The sequence below is a fragment of the Larimichthys crocea genome, chromosome II (assembly GCF_000972845.2).
Source record: "Larimichthys crocea isolate SSNF chromosome II, L_crocea_2.0, whole genome shotgun sequence".
Lineage (NCBI taxonomy): Eukaryota > Metazoa > Chordata > Actinopteri > Sciaenidae > Larimichthys > Larimichthys crocea.
Window position 1 is genome coordinate 12,998,639 of NC_040012.1, and position 21,385 is coordinate 13,020,023.

At 43.8% G+C, this 21,385-nt stretch overlaps 1 protein-coding gene across 7 annotated transcripts in view; it reads left to right on the forward strand.

Annotated features, from left to right (window-relative positions):
• Window positions 1-21,385, forward strand: part of LOC104918299 (zinc finger protein 521) — a 104,720-nt gene that overhangs the window by 14,616 nt on the left and 68,719 nt on the right. For all 7 annotated transcript variants that reach the window (XM_019262177.2, XM_019262178.2, XM_027288088.1 and 4 more), the window contains exon 3: window positions 381-581. Coding sequence is in view for 5 of the 7 variants with exons in the window: in XM_027288088.1 (XP_027143889.1) it covers window positions 381-581 (201 nt within the window). In the remaining 2 variants the exon portion in view is untranslated. The remainder of the gene's footprint in view (window positions 1-380; window positions 582-21,385) is intronic.

Consider the following 21,385-nt stretch of genomic DNA (forward strand, 5'->3'; position numbering starts at 1 on the left):
CCCATCAGTCTAGTTTCATATACTGAAGTTTTGCTTGGGTGAAGCAGGGCAAACACAACGTAAAACCATTTCTAATAACAGAGGTGCGTGCGTGTGTGTATGTGTGTGTTAGATTTGTGTGTGTGAGCGTTGTGCCACCCTGTCTGTGTGTGCCTGTATATCTCTCACCCTCACCTGCCCAACAGTTCTGTTATGGCATGAGTGGTTGAGTTACAGAGGCCCAAATTGAACCTGCATTTTTATTACAGCTTTTATTATTGTTTTTATTAAATCCAGAGTCTAGAAATCCATTTTATTGTCACCCAGAGGAAGCTGTAGTACCTCACTGTGTGGGTCACCCCTCTGACTATGTGGTGCTGTCATTTCCTGTGGCTCGGCAGATCCAGAGTGCGCCCTCGAGAGGGCGGCGGAGGATGGTGAGCCAGGACGTCTGAGGAAGAGGCTGCTCTCTCCAGAGGAAGGAGAGGAGGGAGAGGAGGAGGACGAGGAGCCTGCGCTGCACAGCTGCGACAGCTGCCGGCAGGTGTTCGAGTCGCTGAGCGATCTCACCGAACACAAGATTAATCAATGCCAGCTGACAGGTAAACAACGTTCAGCCCACCGAGCCTCCCCTCCACTCTGCCACTCAGCTCTTCTCCCACTCCCACACTCGCTCTATGCCTTCACCAGAGAATATGCCACACTATGTGTGTTAGTACACCGCACCAAGGGGAGCACAACACCAGACTACCAGTTTGCTTGGTAGATATCCAACAACACACACACACACACACACACACACACACACACACACACACACACACACACACACGCACACACGCACACACATACACAGGCCTCACACACACAGCACATTATTTATATGTGCTGTGCATCAATATCTACAGGTGTGACATACAAATAGGCCTCCATGTGTCCTCATAATAGATCACTGTAGGCTACAGTATGTGTATTTATAGTATGTGCATTGTGTCCTTGCCTGTTTCAGTGTTACATTTTATACAGCACTATACTAATTCTAACATTTCACTAGAGTGTTACATGCAGCGACGAGGTCCCACAGTAACCAGACCACCAACTGGAAACAGATCCTTGCTCCAGGAAAGTCCCTTAGCTGGTCCCAATGCTAGCTAGCTGCAGTAGTAATACATAGTGGGACTGAAAGAGAAGGATGCCATTGGCAGACTGTGTCATTGACCTGTTGATGGATGAATAAGGCTATAAATACCCTGACAAGGTGGCAGACAGAACTAATGATGTGAACTGAAGGTTTCCATGTGCTTCTCCTGGACTTGCTGTCCTCCTTTACACGTCCTGATGGGCCCCGCATTGAGAAACACCATCTGACACACATTTCTCAATGTTTGGGCACAGACCTAGTCTCTTCTTATCTTGTTCAGAAACAGAACATGAACAGGCTAAAACTGAATGATCATGTTTCTGATGCAGCACAGAAGCTACTGTTTGTCTTTTCAAAACAGATTCAAGCACTGTACTAAAGAAAACGCGTGTAGTCCCTATTCTGTTTACATTCAAGCACAGTTTAATTTCATATTTTTGCAACCCACAATCGGCAAACCACAAATTATAGGGTAGATATCCCATGAGTTTTACAAAGATTTTCCATTAACTGTAAGCCATTCTCCCAAACCGAGTCTTGTGTTTGTTAGTGTGTGTGTGTGTGTGTGTGTGTGTGTGTGTGTGTGTGTGTGTGTGTGTGTGTAAGCGTGCATACGTGCATTTTGGCATGCCCCCTCTGGTGTTAATTTAAGCAGAAATACATGCATGTTCATTGTAAGAGTGACTTTGCATGTGCAGGCGTGTCTCATGTACACGTATGTGTGCATCTGGTGTGCTCATGTGTGCGCAAATACAAAGTGACGCTCAGTCAGCCAAAGGTGTGAAAATCAATGTGCTGTTCACTTTCACATTACTGTCATCTAACAAAAGCATTCATTGGTTTGAGGGAAACTAAGTGCAGAACCTCCTGTCACCTTTTGTTTCAATGTAACACTCAAGTCTGTTTGGGGAACCTACGAAATAAAAAACACAAAGGGTGTGAAGTCTTATTAAAACATAGGAGGACTGCTTGAGTTAAATCGATCTTTTAATCATACATATTTGGTGGTGTACCACTCTGGAAATGGTCAGTAATGTTATAAGAGTTGTTTATTTAAATCAGTGGCAGGCCTTTTTATGTTCAGCATCATTGTAACGTGGTCATGACTGAGTCAGCCATATTCTTTCTATAATTAAGGCTGGCTTTTATAAATGTCAATCTTACGGACAAATAACTCTTAATTGCTCAATGATGAAAAAAACACAGTTTGGATAAGAGCCCCCGTGGAAACCAAACAAAAGAATCTAATTGCCATTAGGGTATTGTGATTGTGCAGAAACACTCTATTAGTATTCAAACACAGTGGGAGAAAAGAAACTTCTAGATGGCATACTAAGTACTTTGAATGTGTGTATGTGTGTGTGTGTGTGTGTGTGTGTGTGTGTGTGTGTGTGTGTGTGTGTGTGTTTGTGTATTTGCTGGAATATGGGAGGAGATTTCCTATGTGGCATTATGTAGACATCCATGACCAATTAATCTGCCTTACATCAAGTCTCTACTCACAGATGGATCCTTTATTAGAACCATTTTCTAATCAACCACCAGCACCTGCTAAACCCTCCATTTTTACAATTTCAAATGTTTTATTTTTGGTAAACAAATTGCAGAGCTTGACTGGAACCAATCCACATATGGAGATTTGCTTGCTGTTCCCTGACAGAACTCAGCTCTTTCTCCCCCAGCTGATGTCCCAAAAGCGTATACAGTGTATTACCAGAACCAGGTATGCCCATGTATGCCCACTACCTCACCTGTTTGTTCAGGGCCTCAATGTACTTTGCAGGTATGAGACAAAACAAACAAAATAAAGTCTAAACATATTCTAGCTGCATGTCGACCACACCCGATGGACAGAGAGAAAGAGAAAGATGTTACATGTCACCACGATCAATGGCGGCCATTGTCTCCCCCCCCCGTCTAGCAGAGGTGTAACACCTTTCCATGCACTTAAGCCGTGACCACTGCAGTGCGCTAAGGGAGCGCATGGGTATGGATTGCCTCGTGTCCCTGATGCGATCGGTGCTATCGATCGCGCTAATGCTGGACTGCGGAGGAAGGCGAGAGTCTAAGAAAGAGAGCGAGGGAGAAGGAGGGAGATGGGAAGAGAGAAAGAGAGAGAGAGTGCTGAAGGAATGCGTCCCCAGGGAGCCCGTCTTGGGCTGGGGCAGGGCTTCAGGAATGCTCCCCAGGAGATCCCAGTGAAGGCTAGGGCAGGGCTGGAAGAATGCTCCTCTAGAGAGTTGAGAGTGGAGGCTGGCTGGGGCAGGGCTGGAGGAATGTTCCCCCAGAGCACCCCTTTAACTCTGGAGCAGAAGTGGAGGGGCTCCACGGGGGGAGAGCGCTCCCCCGTCCCCCCTCCGGCTCCAGGATGGCTGCGGATCAGGTTTCCGTGTGGGGATCAGCATCCTGCCGACAGGGCTTTAGGCTGCCCTAGGGAGGAGACAGGAGGCTGAAGGCACTGCTATTCCATAGGCCTTTCCAAAAACACTTCACAAATGCTTTGTCTCACTGTCTCTCTGCATTGTCTGTACAGCCTCGTATTGTTACTGATCCTTCATGGAGAAAGAGAAACAGTGTCTGTAGTTTGACTTTTGTTCTCGGTTGGCACGAGACATGTCCATGCGCTAGATATGAGATTGCAATGGTAGGCGAAGAAACATGGCTTCAGACCTACCTTGCTCCTCAGCTCATTTCAACTTGTGTTTACTAGCTAGCCCACACTGTCAATAAAAATAACACATCTAGCTCAGAGTTTAATTCAGAAGATTGCATTTTCACAAAGCCTTTCACTGTCAGTCCTCCAATTCTGTGTCTCTGAAGGTATTTGAATAGCCCAGTGCACACATGGGCTGTCAGCCTGGTGGCCATTCTTTCATTACGGGTCCAGCTCCCTTGAGCAACACCTTTTCTTGTGTCCTTCACTAGAGGAGGGGCATGGCTGCTCCCCTTAGAGAGATCTGTGCCCTGCTATTTTAACCCTCTGTGAGATGACCTTTTTAATAAGTGTCTTTCTCTGTTTTCCTGCCGGCCACTGTGCGAGCAAACAGAGCATGTCTTCTGCTTCCCTCAGATAAAGGAATCAATCAGAGAGGGTGCAACAGAGAGAGGGAGATAACTGGGCCATATATGGATTTATATTATGTAGATTTCCCTTTTCTTCTTCCCTGTAGACATTGCAAAATGCACTCAGCTTCAATAAAATACATTTCAGATTTATGAGAAAAATACAAATGAAATATTAATACTCTGTGAAAACAATAAGATCCCTCCACAATGCAGAGGGTGGTAATATGATAGAAATAGTTTAGACAAATTTCTAATATGAAGTCTCTGTTTGTGACGGGCAACGAGACACACACATTTTTTAAAAACCCACTGATATATGTTTTGCCTCTTCCATTCCTAACCACGACATGTTTGTTTGAAGTGTTTGAATTCATTTACATCAAGTCTTTGGGTCAGCAGCATGGAAACATTCAGTAATACCCTCAACTATGAACAGGCTCCTGGCAGTCCATGTTTTCTACTAACTGTTTCCAACAGGCTCCTATTGGTTGTACTGGGGTTTTCTTTTTTTTTTTCAACTAACTTTGTGTATTGATCCAACAGCTGCTTTGTTGCTGCCAAGAAGAATGTGCCAAACTGCAAAGACTTTATTTGCTTCAAAAGGTCTCACATAAGAGGAAAGCGACATGAGCAAGACCTGATTAGCCGAACTCTGAGCCACTGCCGTTCATCAGAAATTCTGCTGTGTTTTTGCCGGGGCGTCTTGCGACATCCTGGTACAAAGAGCAGCACACTGATTACAAGGCTTTGAAAGGAGGAGAGGCGGTCAGGGGAGAATAGCTACTTCTGGCACAACGCAGCCACTGAAAAGAGACCTCATGCTAGAGTGAGCTCTCAGAATTGGGCTTGAGTCTTTCCTGTGTCTATGTGTTTGTGTGTGTGTGTGGGTGGGGGCAATATTATGTGTGTCTATGGGAGCAAGAGAGATAGGTACGGAGAGAAAGAGAGGCAGAAAAAAAAAAACAGGAGAGAAAAGGAGTATTAAAGTAGATGTTTGACTCCATGGCGTAGCATCCCTTTGCGTTTCCTCCTCTGTGCGACAGTGCCAGTAACGTTAACAGGAGTGTCATTAGGAATTCAAAGCATATGCCCTCATGAGGACGCCCTCTTTTCTCTTTCCCTTGTGCTTCACACAGCACACATTATGCACTGTATAAAGTATTTATTGGTCTTTGTCAGACTAGGACTGCATTTTCTGCAGGAAAACAATCAAAATAAGGACGAGAGAAGCCTCCGTTCTATACTTGTGTCTGTGTGTTCAAGGCAGAAATGACAATGGCCAGCATTGCAACCCTTATATTCACATCCCCCTCTATCCAACACATTCTGTCTCTCATGCATTTGCTTGTTCAATCAGTCATCCGCTTAGGCATGCAAACACGCACACACACACATACATCCAGACACATATTAACATGCACACGCGCACACATGCTCCCTCGCAGCACCTGCATGCTTGCACTTTGCATTTTAGACGACACATAATTCATCGCCCAAGAGGCTAAACACATGCTGTGACTTCATCCAGTTGACCTCTTTCTTAAGTAGGTAGCCACAATAGCAGGGATGACATGTGGACAAGACAGAGATAATACTCACATACTCACCTAGAACTACACGTACTGTGAAAACACTATATCAAAGACACTGTTGTTATTTCCCCCCTCTACTATGTACCATCCCTTTGAAACTACTGACTTCAGTTGTGTGACAAAGACCTGGCCATGGAGCAGTTGTCTCAGTTTTTCTTGCTCTCTTCATCTCTCCCTGGCCCTGACTCTGCCTGCTCTTTGTTCACTCTCTTCCTCAGCCTGCAAGTCTTTTTCAGCGGCACTAGCAGAAGAATGGCACATTAAATCTTAATAGGACTGCGTCTGGCCGTGTTGAATTGCAGAGCGTGTTAAGCCGGCGCTTTCCTCCCCCTTGGCACACGCTCGTGGAAGTGGAAAACAATTGAATAAAAGAAACCGCTCCCTCCCTCTGTAACACAAGTGACTTCGGCTGCCCTGCTAAAGCTATGAGACTGCACTGACTCCGGCTCACAAATGGCATAAGCCCTTACTGAGAAACTGTAACATAAATGACATTAGTCCTTTTCAAAATGCATAGACATACACTGGAAGGTAGACACAGGATTTACCTGACCACCCACAACGTAGCTGTTGCATATTCTCTTCTCCGTGACAGTTGAAATATACTGCCATAAAACTCAGTACTTACTGGATATACTTCAAAATAGCATATTGGCTGAGTAGAAGAGGACAAAACTAGCCAGGAGAGACAAATGAAACGTATCAAGACATGGCAAGGAAAGGGGAAGTTTAGAGGGAAAGGGGTGATGGATAGAAAAAAGACAAAGAAGCTCAGAGAGACACAATCAAGGTAGGAGAGAGTCAATCTTAGCAGCAGCAGCGATGTGAGTCCAGGCCTGCTTTGTAAGGCAGTCAGAGGTGGTAATTAGCCAGTGATGAGTTGACGGGTTGTGTGTCCAGTGCACGGCACTGCTGGGTGGGGCTGTGGGAGGTAGATAAGGCCAGCAGTGGGCTTATCTCTGAGAAGGACAGGCACCAGGCCTGCCAGGCAAATCCACCCACAGACCAGCCGCATTTTATTAACAACATCATTAATGCCAGACAGGTTATGTGCGGTGGCTCGGAAGAGAGACAGGAAAAAGTAAAAAACAAATAAAGTCTCAATTCCTGCTTGGCCGACCAGTCTAAAGTACACAGGCACTGGTTGACGTGTTTTGAAAGCAAGGAGCTTGTGGAGATGTTTACCAGGTAGGCAGCCAACGGAAGGGCACGGAGAGCGAGCTTGGATCTTACCTCTGGGTTTTGCTCACTCTCCTCTGGGTCCCCAGAATTCAAATGATTTTCTTTTTTCTCTTTCAAACGTGGGACTGCTCACCAGAATAATGATGAAGCAGATACAGAGAAACATAACTAAACACAAAGAAAAGGCAAAAATGTATTTTAAAAACTTTATGGACATTCCACGCTTGTTTTTTTTAATCTTTCTCTGAATCTGTTCAGTCAGGTGTGCAAGGTTCTGCTTTATTAACACTATTTTAATTTGTAGAATACAGTGTTTGTGATAATAATACAATGCTGTGGTGAAAAAAAAAAGATATATATATTGTACTTTTAATTTGCAGTGATTCGGTTTCCTTTGATCTGATGACACCTTAACAGGTGTCTAGTGTGTTATGTGGTGTGATCATTCACTGGCTCAGGTTTGATTTTACAAACAATCGTGTGAAGTACGTAACATGAACAAACACTTGGTTTGTAATTAGCACTCTGTATTAGCATATCAAATGCCAAAGAGCTTTTCAGTGCATGTTTCTCTCCGATGATTTACGCCAGGAGTCGACAGGATGTAACATGGCTTTGAGACAAAGACATGTTCAACCAATCAACGTGTACCTCACACGACACCTACAAGAAACATCCACAGGCTTAGAATCACATTAATACTCCCTAATGAAAAGGTCATAGGATTTTGCTTATGTCTGCGTGGAAATGTACTGCACATTGATCCCCATTGGGCTTTTTCCTTAGATGGCTTTTGCCAAATTCACCAGTAATGGGAGGAAAGGAAGGAGGGAGATGGAGGGCGGTGGAAAGAGTGACCAGTCCGACAGGTTTATGTCTCCCAGCAGGCTGAGCTCCGTGGAGCAGACCCACAGGAAAGAGCAGAGCCAGCTGTGACGGCATCCTGCTAGCCACTGTGGTTTAGGAACTTTGGGGCTACACTATCATCGACTCAACATTTCCCCCTCTCCTCTACCCCTCCCAGGGGTTGTTTTTGTTGGCCAGGGGGTAGTGTTTGGGTGGGGGCTGCTATAGGGCTCTGTGGAACAGCCACTCCTATACTTCAGGATATGGGGAGAACAGCCACCCACAAGGACAGAGATTCTCAAATATCATATGAAGTAACACATTTGTTCCTCAGTGCTAATTGCCATTTTCGGACTGGAAGGTGGGTTCATAAATTTAGTTTTATGGGCAGGATGGGTGTCGTTTAAGGCCTCCAAGGCCACCAGCTGGACTATGCTTTGGCAGAGGGAACATTGTGTGTCGGTGCAGAATGTAATAGTTTGACAGTAAAGCCATGCTGTCAGGTAATACAGAGATGTCCTCTTAATGTTAAGAGCAGTGGACAGTAGGGGGGGTTACGCCGCTGAGAATGTAAAGGTCATCTAATCTATTCCACCTCCAACCTGCCTGGCTGATCGATCATTCTGGACGAGTCAATCGATTTGATCAGAGAGCCTCTCCTAGGAGATGACTTCCCAATGAGCAGCTGGAATTCTGCGGAAGTCTGCAGAGTATGCCAGCTTGGTACATGTCTCTGTGATAAACCAAGACATTAAAATCTCTGATTAAATAGTAACTCACCACCTGTGGTAGCCATTCTCTAAATAAGCCACAGATTTAAGACGGCAAAGAACATGTAACTGTTTCTAGCGCCTCATCGTACTGTGAGGCTCATTCTATATGCAATGCATGTACACTAAAATCAGATCAACAAAATCCTGCAGGACTGACTGACAGTCAAGAGAGATTGGGCTGCAGTAAACAGAGTGGTAATCTTTATATTAGGACATTATGTGCCCCCAGTCAAAGCATGATGCATCTTTCTCATCATGAACTTGGTTTGTAGAACATACCCCACAAACAAAGTCAACAGACAAAACCATCGTGTGATTGGATTTTAATCCAATTGCATTATTATTCAGGCCTCCCATTGGCCATTCATTACTCTCACATGGAGCCTGTGTGGGTTGTTATCACCCAATCAGGCTCAAGACTGTATTCTGGAGAGCATGCTTTCGTTTGCATCCTTTAAACCCTTTGAGCCTTCCCTCTCTCCGGGCCCGCCAACGGAATACCTAATTCCAAAGTAAACTGATTGCTCTCTCCAACAAGATTACGCTGTGATGATGTTAGCCAAATGAGACTACTATTCGGATGCAACCAGGGCAGGCAAGGATGCTTACCACAAGATGACTGATCAGCATGTTAAGAGAAACAAGGTTGGTAAAAAAAAAAAAAAAGGAGAAAACGAGGGATAGAAATCGAAAGAGTGCAAGAGAGTTGTGCGCGTGGGGGTAAGCAGAAATGTAATTTGCTTCTCACCTCAGGCGACTGGGCTCTGAGGCCAGTAAATATGCAAACAAGCTGAGCCTGGCCATCAATATGAAGACCCTAGATGATTACTAATCTCCACCACAGAAGTAGATTGAGGTCTGTTCAGCAGCTCCATGCAACATGAGGAAAAAAAAACAGGGAGGTTAGAGTCCAAACTACATCTTGTATTAGCCCCCGACATTATGCGCAACTCGGAGTTGTGGGTATATTTGACCTTCAGTTTGAGATAATACTATTTATGATGCATACAAATGAGCACCGTTAAAAACATAGGTGTCTTAAACCTATGTTGAAAATATTTTGAAAGGATACATTAGTCTTACATCATAAATACAATTCAGAAACTAATATCAGAACTTCTCAGTAACTTTGAACCTTCTTCTCCACTCGCCCGTCTTTTCATCATGGAGAACTCCTTGTCTGATATGAACTCTTAGACGTGAGGCACAGTAGTTTACCAGCCCATTGTCATTCCCCATCCGTAATCCGGGATAAAAAAACCTATGGGACACGGACCAGGCTGGAGTCATTAGGTGTGTGCGTGGCTTACCTAGACAGCCAGATAAACCAGATGCCTCGGGATGGCCAGGGGTCATCTCTCTGTGAGTACACGTTGTTGATGTCCTTGTTTCTCTCTACCTCTTCTTCACCCGCACTCCTTCTCTCACCCTGCTTCATCATTCCTTCTCTTGCTTTCTTTCTCTCCCTTGATTGTTCTGCACAGTCATCTCAAACACAGAGGTCCGTGTTGGAGCTTAGCAGTCGAAGAACCTGTCAGCTAAAGGGAAGGAGGAAAGACAGACAGGGGAGTTGTCTGTGGCCCTAGGTTGAATGCCTGAGGGTGTACTACGTGTGGAGGATAGTTAGTGTAGAAGGACGCACCGCAGTCTGCAGGTGAATCCTCTCATTTTGAGAGACTTAATGCATTTGAATCATCACCTCTAGGGGGGAGTGTTATGACTTTCTGTTACAGAAGAAACCTTGATATAAAATGCAGCAAAAGTTGTCTTTTTTTTTTTTACTTTTTATTTCTAAATACAGCAGGAGGGCCATGTAAGAGGAATATATATTCTAAGAATGTCTTTCTTGTCCTAAACATAATTGACTATTCCTTGTGTTTTAGAGTGTGTTTCCAGCATTGAGCTTTACCCTCTGCAGTGAGCACACAAGGCTTGAGGATGTTTACCTGGCATGGTGCCTGTTGTAGCTGCCCTCCTGTTGAGGAAAAGCAGATCAGGCTATAGCTTTGTGTTTGTTTGTTTGCACATGTGAACATTTTTGTAGGTGTGTATGAGTTCGCAAACGTGTATGTGTTTGTGTGTGGGGGGGTATCATTACGTTTGAAACGGTCAGAGTACATTACAATGAGCCAGGAACAAAACAAAATGTATCTCAAATGTAAGCATTTATTTTCCAGGATAGCATAGGACGGGTGAGTATGGGGGTGGTGGGCGTTTGGTAACTGGACTCTCAATCCAAACTGAACCATCCATCTGCTCAGCCATCAATCTTCTCCCTCTCTATCCCTCCGTTCATTTACTCATCCAGCCATTTATCCATCCTTGCCCGTGGCCAAAGGGCCATGTCTCTTTGTGGCCCTGATAATCTGGACCAATTTCCTCTGCAATTTATTTCCCAGCCAACCACCCACCTGGTCAAGCAGCATCAGGCTTCTCAAGGTAGAGCCACTCATCCCAGCAAGCCCCTTCCAGCCAATCACATCCTGTTTTTTTTCCTCCTCAAGCCACAGATCTTTTGTCTTTTGTGCTTTGAAGTTTCAATTCAGCACTGGAGTAATGCAATCTTTCCTCTCTTCTTTACTGTTAACTCTGACTCTGACCATTTTGTACCTCTAATGTCATAACCTTTCTCCATCTTTCTTTTCTATTATCATCTTATATTTCTATCCGTAGCTCTCTCTGCCGCCTCCCGTCTTTCTCTTTCTTTTCTTTCTCTCTCTCCCTCCCTCCCTCCATCCTGTCATGGCTCCTCAGTATTCTGCTGCTGTCTTGTGTGGAGTGATTTTGCCCAGACACGTCTGGCTCTGGGTAAAGTGCGGTCCCCAGAGAGCGCGCTCCGCAGCCCCCAGGTCGCCGGCACCATGAATACATTATGATCCCCATTTCCATCCTGTTGCCACGGCAGCACTTTTGGAGCCGCAGGGCGATTAAGACGTGTGCTGTCGATACCGTGATAGGAGCAAAAGTTGGATCTGGAAGCAGGCCTTTGATCAGATTACATCTTCCTACCTGCTATTGGTGACTTCAACATGGGAAGACAAAGAGATCTTTTGGCTTTTTTTTATTGGCTTGACAAGCTCACCTGCTGTACATAGGCATACCATGCCTCCTCAATGTCTTTTTTCACCACCTATCTGCTTTATCTCCGTCTTTCCTGCCTGAAACCATTTCCCTCCCTTATTCGCACTTCCGTTGCTCCTCCCTATCACCGCAGTTCAGCTAAGGCAGCATTATACGCAGTCTCTCTCTGCTCTCTGATATTCTGCTTTCCTCACAAAGGAAGCAACTCCCTTACCTTTTATTGTTTCCTTTTTTTCTTTGGGGGATGATGTATAAAACATGGTGCCTCAGGTAGAGGATGTTGGGTAGGAAGCCATGTCCCCCTAAATGGCCAGCCGTGTGCATGCGCCTAACACTTCACTGAGCAATCTGTCAACATGTCAGCAACACATGTTTTGTAAAAAGCCTCTGGTGGGAGCCAGGGGAAAAAAGGCACTCCTGCCAGACCAGAGAGGAAATGCTTTTTTCTCCTCTATGCAGTGGATTTTCTATTGCTGGTGCTCAGTCCCACGGGCCCCCCCAACACCACCCTCCCCTCCCCCACACATACACCCGTTGTCTGCACTTCAGAAATTTGAACTGGGGACCCTCGAGGGGGTTTACTGGGAGGGTGGGGGTAGGCTGGGAGGGAGGGGCTCCCTCTTTTTCAGAGCGTATGAAATTGTGAAGGTATATTGTGGCAGGTCCCCAAGCGGTCTTTTCTAATACCTGAGTTTCTGGCGAAGCTGGAAATTACCAGCGGCTCCCCCGAGGGACGGCTTTATCCACACCAGGAAGGGGAGCAGAACTCAGTGGGGAGGTTACTTAATGCATGGCTGAAATAAAAGAATTTCTGAGAGACAGAGGCTGAAAAGCTAGCTTTTTTCTTTTTAAACCCCCTCTACTCCCATTCCCTCTCCCTCTCTCTTTTCCTCCCCAGTAGTATAGTTTACTACTCTCTGCCTTCTCTTGAAGGGTTCTAGTTTAATAAACTTTCAGAGGATCCTGCTGGTGCAGACAGCTAGACAAATACCCTTGTGTGTTCTCTTTTGTCGGAGATACAGCTTTTTGTTATGTTCTTGCAAATTTGATTTCTCCCTCTGTCTTTCGTTTTCTCTGCCGCCCTCTGTCTCTCTCCCTTTCTGCATTTGTCTTCATCTCCCTCGTCCTCTTCTCGCTTTCTGTCTCCCTCCTCGATACACACACACACATACGCACGCACACACACACATACCAAGTCAAACTCTGTCTCTTGTGGTTGAGTTTATTGTTTGGTCTGTCTCTTCGTTCTCCCCCTCTGTGCTCCCTTTTGTTTTCTGTATGTTTTGTTGTATTGTGCAGAGAGGCTGAGATGCAGATAGAATGCAGACAGTTTGCCCTGGGTGAAGAGTGTGCACAAGCACTCTTGGTATCTCTCGAACAAAACACATTCATCTATTTGCACGTGACCAAATGCATAACGACTTACTTTTTAAGCACAGGGTAGAAGGTGTTTGTCATCAAATACATTTAATGCATAATATTTTGGGGGCAATTTACTAATCCCTAGGTATGGCCTTATTTTCCACTTACTGTATGCCAGGATACTGTTTTCTTTGGTAATCAGCACCTGTATCTCATGTCCATGGATCATTAATTCTGACTCAAAACCTCAAAAAACAACATAAAATCTCATCCCATGTATGAAATACTTCTCTCTCTCTCTATTTCTTGCTCCCTTTTTCTTCCTCCCCCTCTACTGTTAGTAAATAATTCAACCTTTTCCCTGTAACAAGTGCTGGCCTTAATAGGGAGCTGTACCTGTAGTTGGGATAAACAAGGCAGCCGGCCTCACCAGTGAAACAGAGGGATTTGGGCTTCATGAGGGCAGAGGAATAAGTCGTTTCCTTCTGAAAGGCAGAGTAGACTGGCTGACATTAATTAAACCCTATAGGATAAAGGTTATCTGAGGCCTAGCAAAGCCGAGACCGTGCATGCAGGATGTTATGTCTGCCGAATCCTAATCAAGACTTCTTATTAAAGCGACATGTGTGAGTTTAGGCATGTACAATACGTGTGGTATGTTTGTACTATTGTTTCAAAATCAGGGATCGATTGATGTAAAGGAATGACAGCATTTCATCTAACAGAAGAGAGGCGCTAACATGACTTGACCTTCTTCCTCCGAAAACATATTCAAGCTGATAATCCAAATATATATATATATATATATATATAATATATATATATATATATATATATATATAATATATATATATATATATATATATATATATATATATATAAAACTAAAGAATAATGTAGCTACCTCCTCTGCTACATTTTACAGTGTTCAATACATTTCTAAAAATAAAGACTCAGGCAAGTAAGATATCCATGTTTAGAAAACACTGTGTCGCCCACCATGCTCTGCAGTGGGAGGTGTGCCTCCTCACCGGAGATCTTCCCATGGTACACCTGTGACTGAGTCACCTGACCCGAGCTTCAGCATGGTGCTCGGGTGCCATGGCTCATGTTTTACAAATTACCCAGGGGGTCATAAACCAACTCTATGCCCATATTTTGTCCCTGCTGTATGCATAGTGCATGGGATTATATTCCCCAACTCCAAGTCCTCTCTCAGACAATGAACAGCCGCAGAGATGACAGTCACCTCACTAACCCAAGAACGCCAAGGAAAATACAAATTAAGGAAGGGAGAATGCACTGCTCTGACCTACTGACTTCCTCTGTTTGTGCTGGATGCAGGCTGGTTTAAGAAAAAAAAAACCCAGCATGTATCCTGTTACAAGGCGGGTAGGGCTGTATGTGTGATGTGTGTGTCATCAGGACTCCAATGGTAATCATAGAACATTTCTTTCTCTCTTACTCTCGCCCTGACTCATCAACTTATTTGCATGCCAAATGTAATTAAAGGTCACCTTATTGGTAATATTCTCTTGATATTTAAAGTAAGATAGCCACTGGAGGAGTGACATGGGTTTTATTACCACCCCGCTGTATGCCGTTTCTATATTAGTGATAGAGTAATACTAGCTCTTTTCACAGTAATAGCATAATAGTAATGTCTTCTCCTTTCATATACAGATAAAGGCTGATGTCCTCTCGTCTACAACAGCCCGATGAAAAGTAATTAGCTGATATGGATGGTGCTGTCAGTGATAACTGATATTGGGGGACTATTACATTCACTCTCTCGAATGATGATCCTTGAAATGAGTTCATCACAGTAAGCTGCTCATTCAGATAGACGTGAGATTACCGCGTATAAGAAGGAAAACTTCCTATTAGTCAAGGAGAGTTGCATAATCCCAGATATGAAGATACGTTTAAGAAATGGTCACTAGCCACAAAAATAAAATTATAATTATTAACATATGATTCATCTCTAATATTTGATTCATTCGTTATAATGTAATGTTGAGCAGATTTCTAAATGTAAAGTCATATCAAGCATCTGAGGTCTTTTGCAAGTTTACTTGAATGGATGATCACTCATATGGGGGTGTTGGTTGGCAGTCATACTGAGTTCCTCTCCTGAGAGAAACATAAATAGCCTCCCAGGTGGTGGTGTGTAACTAAGTAAATGGTTACTAAGCCAAGGATTGCTTGGCCTATGTAAATAGGGAGAGGAGAAGTATCCATTGAGGTGCTGGTGTGAGAGGAGGGCATTCAAGGGTAAGACGAACCTCAATAATCTCCTTTTTTTTTTTTTCTATGGTGACCCTGAAAGTTTCTCACTGAGTACTTGGGCATGCAAACTTTTAGCAAAACAATTCAAGGGAAACTTTTTTTTTTCAGCTGATAAATAGATAAACAGGAATAAATCAATGTGAAGTGATGAATGAATAAGTAAAATGCCCTGTAGTCATTTGTCTGGTTATATTCAGGCCTCATATTCCAGCCCTGTTCTGCAAATGAAGATGAGGGTGAGGGCAGCGAAGAAACCGCTTCATTCGGTGAGGTGTGTGCGTGTATCACTGTGTGTTTTCTTAATACTTGCTAGTATTAAGATATGATGATGAGCTGCTTCGATACCAGCAGAAAACAATAGAAGGGGAAACAAAGCAAAACCCTAAATCTGTCTGCCATTTGCGCTCACATACTGTACACACATGTCATGAGTATTCTGGCACAGTTACTGGGCCAGGGAAGTGCTGGTCTGGGGCCTGGCCCATTCTCCAGAGACAACCCCCCTCCCTGCCTCCTCCCGCACCGCCCCCTTCCCCCTTCCTGTGCAGTCTGTGGACACAGTCTGAGGCGACAAGGTTGCACAACAGCTCACAAAAACCTCCACTTTACAAACATGATCATAAAAAACACAGCCTGCTATTAGAAATCGGTTTAAGAAGAAAAAATAATTAGAGGACTGTGATAATTGTGTCAAGGGGGAAATAGATCAGACGAATTATGGAAAGAACCAGAAAATCTTGCCGTGGCTTTGTTACTTTGCTGTTGGTTCATTTCAACATTGATCCACCCTTCCATCTGTCATCCTTTTCCTGTGCTCATTCTTCGACTCTCCATTTCTTTCTCTCGTTCTTTCTGCCTTTCTTGGATTCAAAAGTGGAGGAGCCTTCTGGCTTTAACAGAGAGGGGATGAAGATGTTTATTCATCTGGAGGGTATTAGAGCCATGATTAAGGAGAGGAGGGAGTAGTAAGGCTGATGCGACGTCTGCATGGCTCGTTCGTGGGCCGCCTGCGGGATTCTGGCCAACACACGAGGAAAACAAGAAACGAAGAAGAATGAAAAAACTTGTAGTGAAATTCGATTCTCTCGGGAAAGGACCGAAGTTTAAATTTTAGCCGTCTTTCTCGCTCTCTCATTCCCAGTCTTGCTCCTTGTCCTCACAGCTAAGCTAATTATTAATGAATGCGGTTTCTGTTGAACCTTGGAGAGGTGTCAGCGCTGCAGTCACTGAGGGTTAAGAAATCTTGACATTTAAGACAGGGATGCATGAAAATACATCGTCTTGCTTGAGTTGATGCTTGTTTTTCTTTCCCTCCCGCTCTCCTCTCCAAGATGCATGTTTTCTTCTCCCTCCTGGGCTGTCTCCAGTTGTTTTACCACTGACAAGCTGGGATGGCGTTGAGGAGATATCAAATAGAGCCACAGTGTATTAATCAGGGGAACTGAAGGTCATGGGTCAAAAGAAAGGGTCAAGCTTTTTTGATAAATGCTAATGCTAAAGCTAACACACAAGTCTAGGGTTGTTTGTCCATATGCATGTGAATTTCATTGTCCTATGCAAAAAGAAAAAAAGCAGCGTTGATATAAGACTTTTTTATGGGCATTTGGCAGACTAACTGCCCTTTTCCTCAAATATTCCCAGAGTACTGAAACATAGATCCAAGTGTCTGAAGTTATCCTTAAAAAGTGATTTTTTTTTTTTTTTGCTGAAATCTAGCCCAAGTTTTATGGGTCACTATGAGGTAGTTTGATTAAAAAGAATTAGACCGTATTTTCCAAATTCAGTGTATGCTGTGCTTGGTTTTAAGTAATGGATAGTGCCTCGTGAAACTTGCAGAGCAAACCCTATTTTAATGAAGCAACCGTACAGTAACTCAGCATATTTCTGTATGCACAACAATTTTTTCTTCTCCAAGCTGATCACATAAATCAAATTTCTGTGAGTAACTAAGAGTGGGGAAAAATAAAAGAGCATCCAAGTAAACTCTCGCGCACTGAGAAAATATTAATAGAGTTGCAGCACAGTAGCACAACACTGCAGCATCTCTCACTGTCGCTGACTGACTGACTGGCTAGTTGACTGTCCACTGGGTCCTGCGCCTGGTCTGCCGCAGTGTTGAGGGAACAGCACACACACACATGCACGCACACATACACAGAGACTCCCCTGCCTATTGAAGCCCAGCCCAGCCCAGCCCAGCCCAGTCCCGCCTGGCCCAGCACTCCCTTAGAGCCAGTGCAGTGAGGCAGGCGGTGAAGGGGCATGCTGGGGGACAGATTGTCATCCTCCTTTCTCCCCCTGGGAGGCTCACTGTGGCTGCTGGTCCAGCCAAGACCTGGGGAACAGCCTCCTTCCTGTTTGTGTTGTAGTATACCTGAAGTGGTCAACTGTTCTTCCTCTCCACACCACCAGTCGCTCTGTTCTACAGGAGATGACACCATTACCACCACCAGGCTCCCACACACAAATTGCTCCACCTACATCCTAAACACAGCTCTGACCATCTTGCATTGCAGCACCAGGTCTCAGGTCTTATCACTGCCAAAGCCTAACATGGCTGCCTGTTTCAAACTTAAATACTTAATAAGATACTGACTATCTAAACTATTCCACTTTACTAAAATGTATTTTTGAAATAGTGATTGTACCTATGCAATTTATTTATGAAATTAAAAAACACTATGTCCTGTGACAGAGGTAATGGTGCATGCTGTGAAGTGCATTTTGATTCCAGTGTGATTCTTTTCCAATAATTAAAACACTTCAAATCAAGTAAAATTTAACTGAAACAATAAACATGAGCCCTCTGGCCCACCCACTGCACTCTGAATAGTAACCTATAATGAAACCCAAATTCACCTTTCTTGAATAATGGTGTAATTAAATGTCTCCCTTTTCTTGTTCTCTACTTAATTTCTTTTTTCTATTTTGAAAAAAAAAGACTTAATTTTAAAGGCAGGTAATGAAGCACTCCTGACATTTTAATTTCTTGTTAACCCCGAATATGTGACATTGCCCTGCCCTGATTTAGCACAGAAAAAAATGCACAGCAGACAGCATGCAGGGCTGAAGACAACTCTCTCTAAATTATATAATTTATCATTTTTATTTTAAGCCTTTATTCAAAAGACATACTGACACTATTTCTAACAGCATCTTTGAAGGGCTGGTCTTCCGTGCCTGCCTTTAATATGATGTGTTTAAGTGTGCTGACGACCTCAGTGACTTCCGTGTAATAGCATGCAATTGTTATAGGGGATAACACACGTGTTACAGTAAATGACCTCAGACATGCTTTCAGACTTCAAACACTGCGGTTATGGACTGTCACATGATGCTGATTTTCACACGAAAAACATCCTCCTTCATTTTAGAGGCTTGGAATTATTTTAAGAAACATTATTATTGATTGTCATCGTTAGTATACATTTCATATTGGTGGAAAGACAGTGTAACAGGGACATATCTCTGTGATAATGTAATGGAATTCCACTTTTCACTGTGTCTCACTATTATGGAAAGAAAAAGCCTAGTAAAAGGATGACTGGCCGCCCTACTTTTCCTCCTCTAGCCTTCCATTTGTCTAACTTTCCTGGGACGCCACTGGGGCACTGTGATTTCTGGGACAGTGACCAAGTGCTCCTGTCTGAGCTGGGGGACGTGGGTAATGTGGACAAAGTAGTTGACAGTTTGCCTCTTCCCCATGGTTGAGAGACAGAGCCATGAGGGCCAGAATAATGGACACCCAGACCACAGAGTCAGGACAGCGCTTGATGTTCCAGCTCTTTGTGTCAGCCCCTGTGTGAAAAAATCCCCATTGACTGCAGTTTAAGGAGGAGGGGGGGCGAATTTCTCCTCCAAGTGTGTGTGGAAATGTGTTGTCTACATGTTGTTAGGCCAGCGTAACTCACGGCTACGGCCCTGGTAAAACCCCGGGAAGTGAATCCTCATTTCATCTGCTGTTTTTCTACCTCGTTCAGTAAAAGATAGCTTCCTTGTTCGTTGCTGCTCCAGTCGTCTCACACATCCCCTCCTTCTCATCCTGTAGCATAGTGGATTTGATTGATCTGTAGCAAGGGGGGGCAGGGACCTGACATTTCTCAGTGATGTGTAAAAAACATATTGTGTTTGCTAAGGAAAAAAAAAAAAAAAGAGGAAAAGAGAGAGACAGGCTGGGTATACACACAATACACACACCCACACACACAGGCAAGTATGGGAGGTGAAGTATTTAATGGTAAATAGCAGGTCCTTTAAATACCTCTACTTGTGCTTATTTGTGAGTGTTAATCGGCTGCATGGTGCAAAAGGCCTCATCTAGCCACCTGGCACTTTTGTTGACATCTACTGGGAATTATCAGTGTTTCATTTTGACTGGATTTGATGTCTTAAAACAGGGATGTAGCAGGACTACTGTGAGTAAAGCCCAGTACTGGGCTTCTTCCAATAGCTCTGTGTCCTCTGAGCTCTCGGGTTTTGAATCAACCAAGTGATTTGTTCATCTGACTGGAATTAGTCCCAAAAAATCGACCACCCCTCTCTCTTTCTCTCTTTCTCTCTGTCTCTCTCTCTCTCATTCAGGGAGAAAGGAGTTTTAGCTAATGTAAAAATGTCTCTCACCACCTTCTCTATTAGATCTTAAGTGGTTGTGTCATAAACAGGGCCGTACATGATAGCGTGTTGTTCAGACACACATTGCTATTTGGGCATCACAACAGGAAAAGCGTTGAGATGACACATGCATTGTCTCATGGGAGAGCCTCACTACTTTTCCCAGTAACTGTAAAAAGATCCCCTCTCTGAATATGAAGTGGGGTCATGGTGTTACATCAGACAAGTTGTCAGCTTTTTGTTTATTCATTGAATCCCCAATCCCCAATGTGCCACAAATACACTCACACAAACACATCTCTTATGACAACTACTACGTACAGATCTCTGGTACAACACACAGGAAGATAAGGTTTGGCGGCTGAAAGCATGGCCATGCTTTGCTTCACTAGAAAGGCTTTTGAACAAAGTCTAGCATGCTATAGAAGCACTCAGCAGATGACTGATAGTGAAAAACACTTTTCTGATAAGATAAGGTCCTGGAGCTGGATAAGAGTTTGGCTTCCTACATAGAAGAGATGTACTCTGTTGCTGTCAGGCAGTGATAAGCCATCTTGAACTGCTTCCAGGACCTCAGACACGAAGGTCCAGGTGCCAGAAGTGAGTTATTCCCATCCAATGTGTCCCTGAAAGGTTTTTAAGAGGGTATATTACTGGATAAAAACAATAGATTCAAAAGCGCCTGTTTAGCAAGCACCATGCTATAGAGTGGGATTTGTCAACTTCTCTGGTAAAAAAGTAACTAGTAATTATATAAGTTAAACTTTATTGATGTATTTATTGCCCTTTTCAAAATATGGTTTACAAAAGTGTTGCACAATACCAAACAAGCCAGATCAATGGATGGATGGTCATCGTTATTTTCAACTGAAATAAAAACATTACAGGATATCGACGATCTAAATCCACTATATTTATTTTTGTGGTATTTTATAGTGAAAAGTCTCTTTTTTGAAGACATCAAATGTCAAAGTGTGTCTGGGTTTAAAAGTACAGAATGTCTATATCTATAAATCTATTTGCACAGTGCTTAGTGCTCAGCTGTGCATATAGATTTCCATGGTACTTTGGCAAAAGGCCATTTGTGTTTTAAGGGTTTCTTACAGTATACATGCTGCCAAATGTGAAAACCAAACATCAGAGGTTAAGCCCCAGTGCTTTTACCACAAGAATTAATTATACCTTTTTTCTTTGTCTCTTTAATTTTTGGCACATATACATAATAGGCATTAAGCTTTTCTCTAATGTTGGGGTGGTTGGTAGCGTAGTGGGTTGTGCAGGCGCCCCGTGTATAGAGGCTACAGTCCTCGCTGCAGTCGGCCCCGGCTCGAATCCCGCATCGCCCCCCGCTCTCTGTCCCCCGCTTCCTGCCTCTCTTCAACTGTCCTGTCCATTAAAGGCATAAAAAAAAGCTTTTCTCTAATGTCATTATCAAAGAAGTTATTCTATCAACCAGCTCTGCA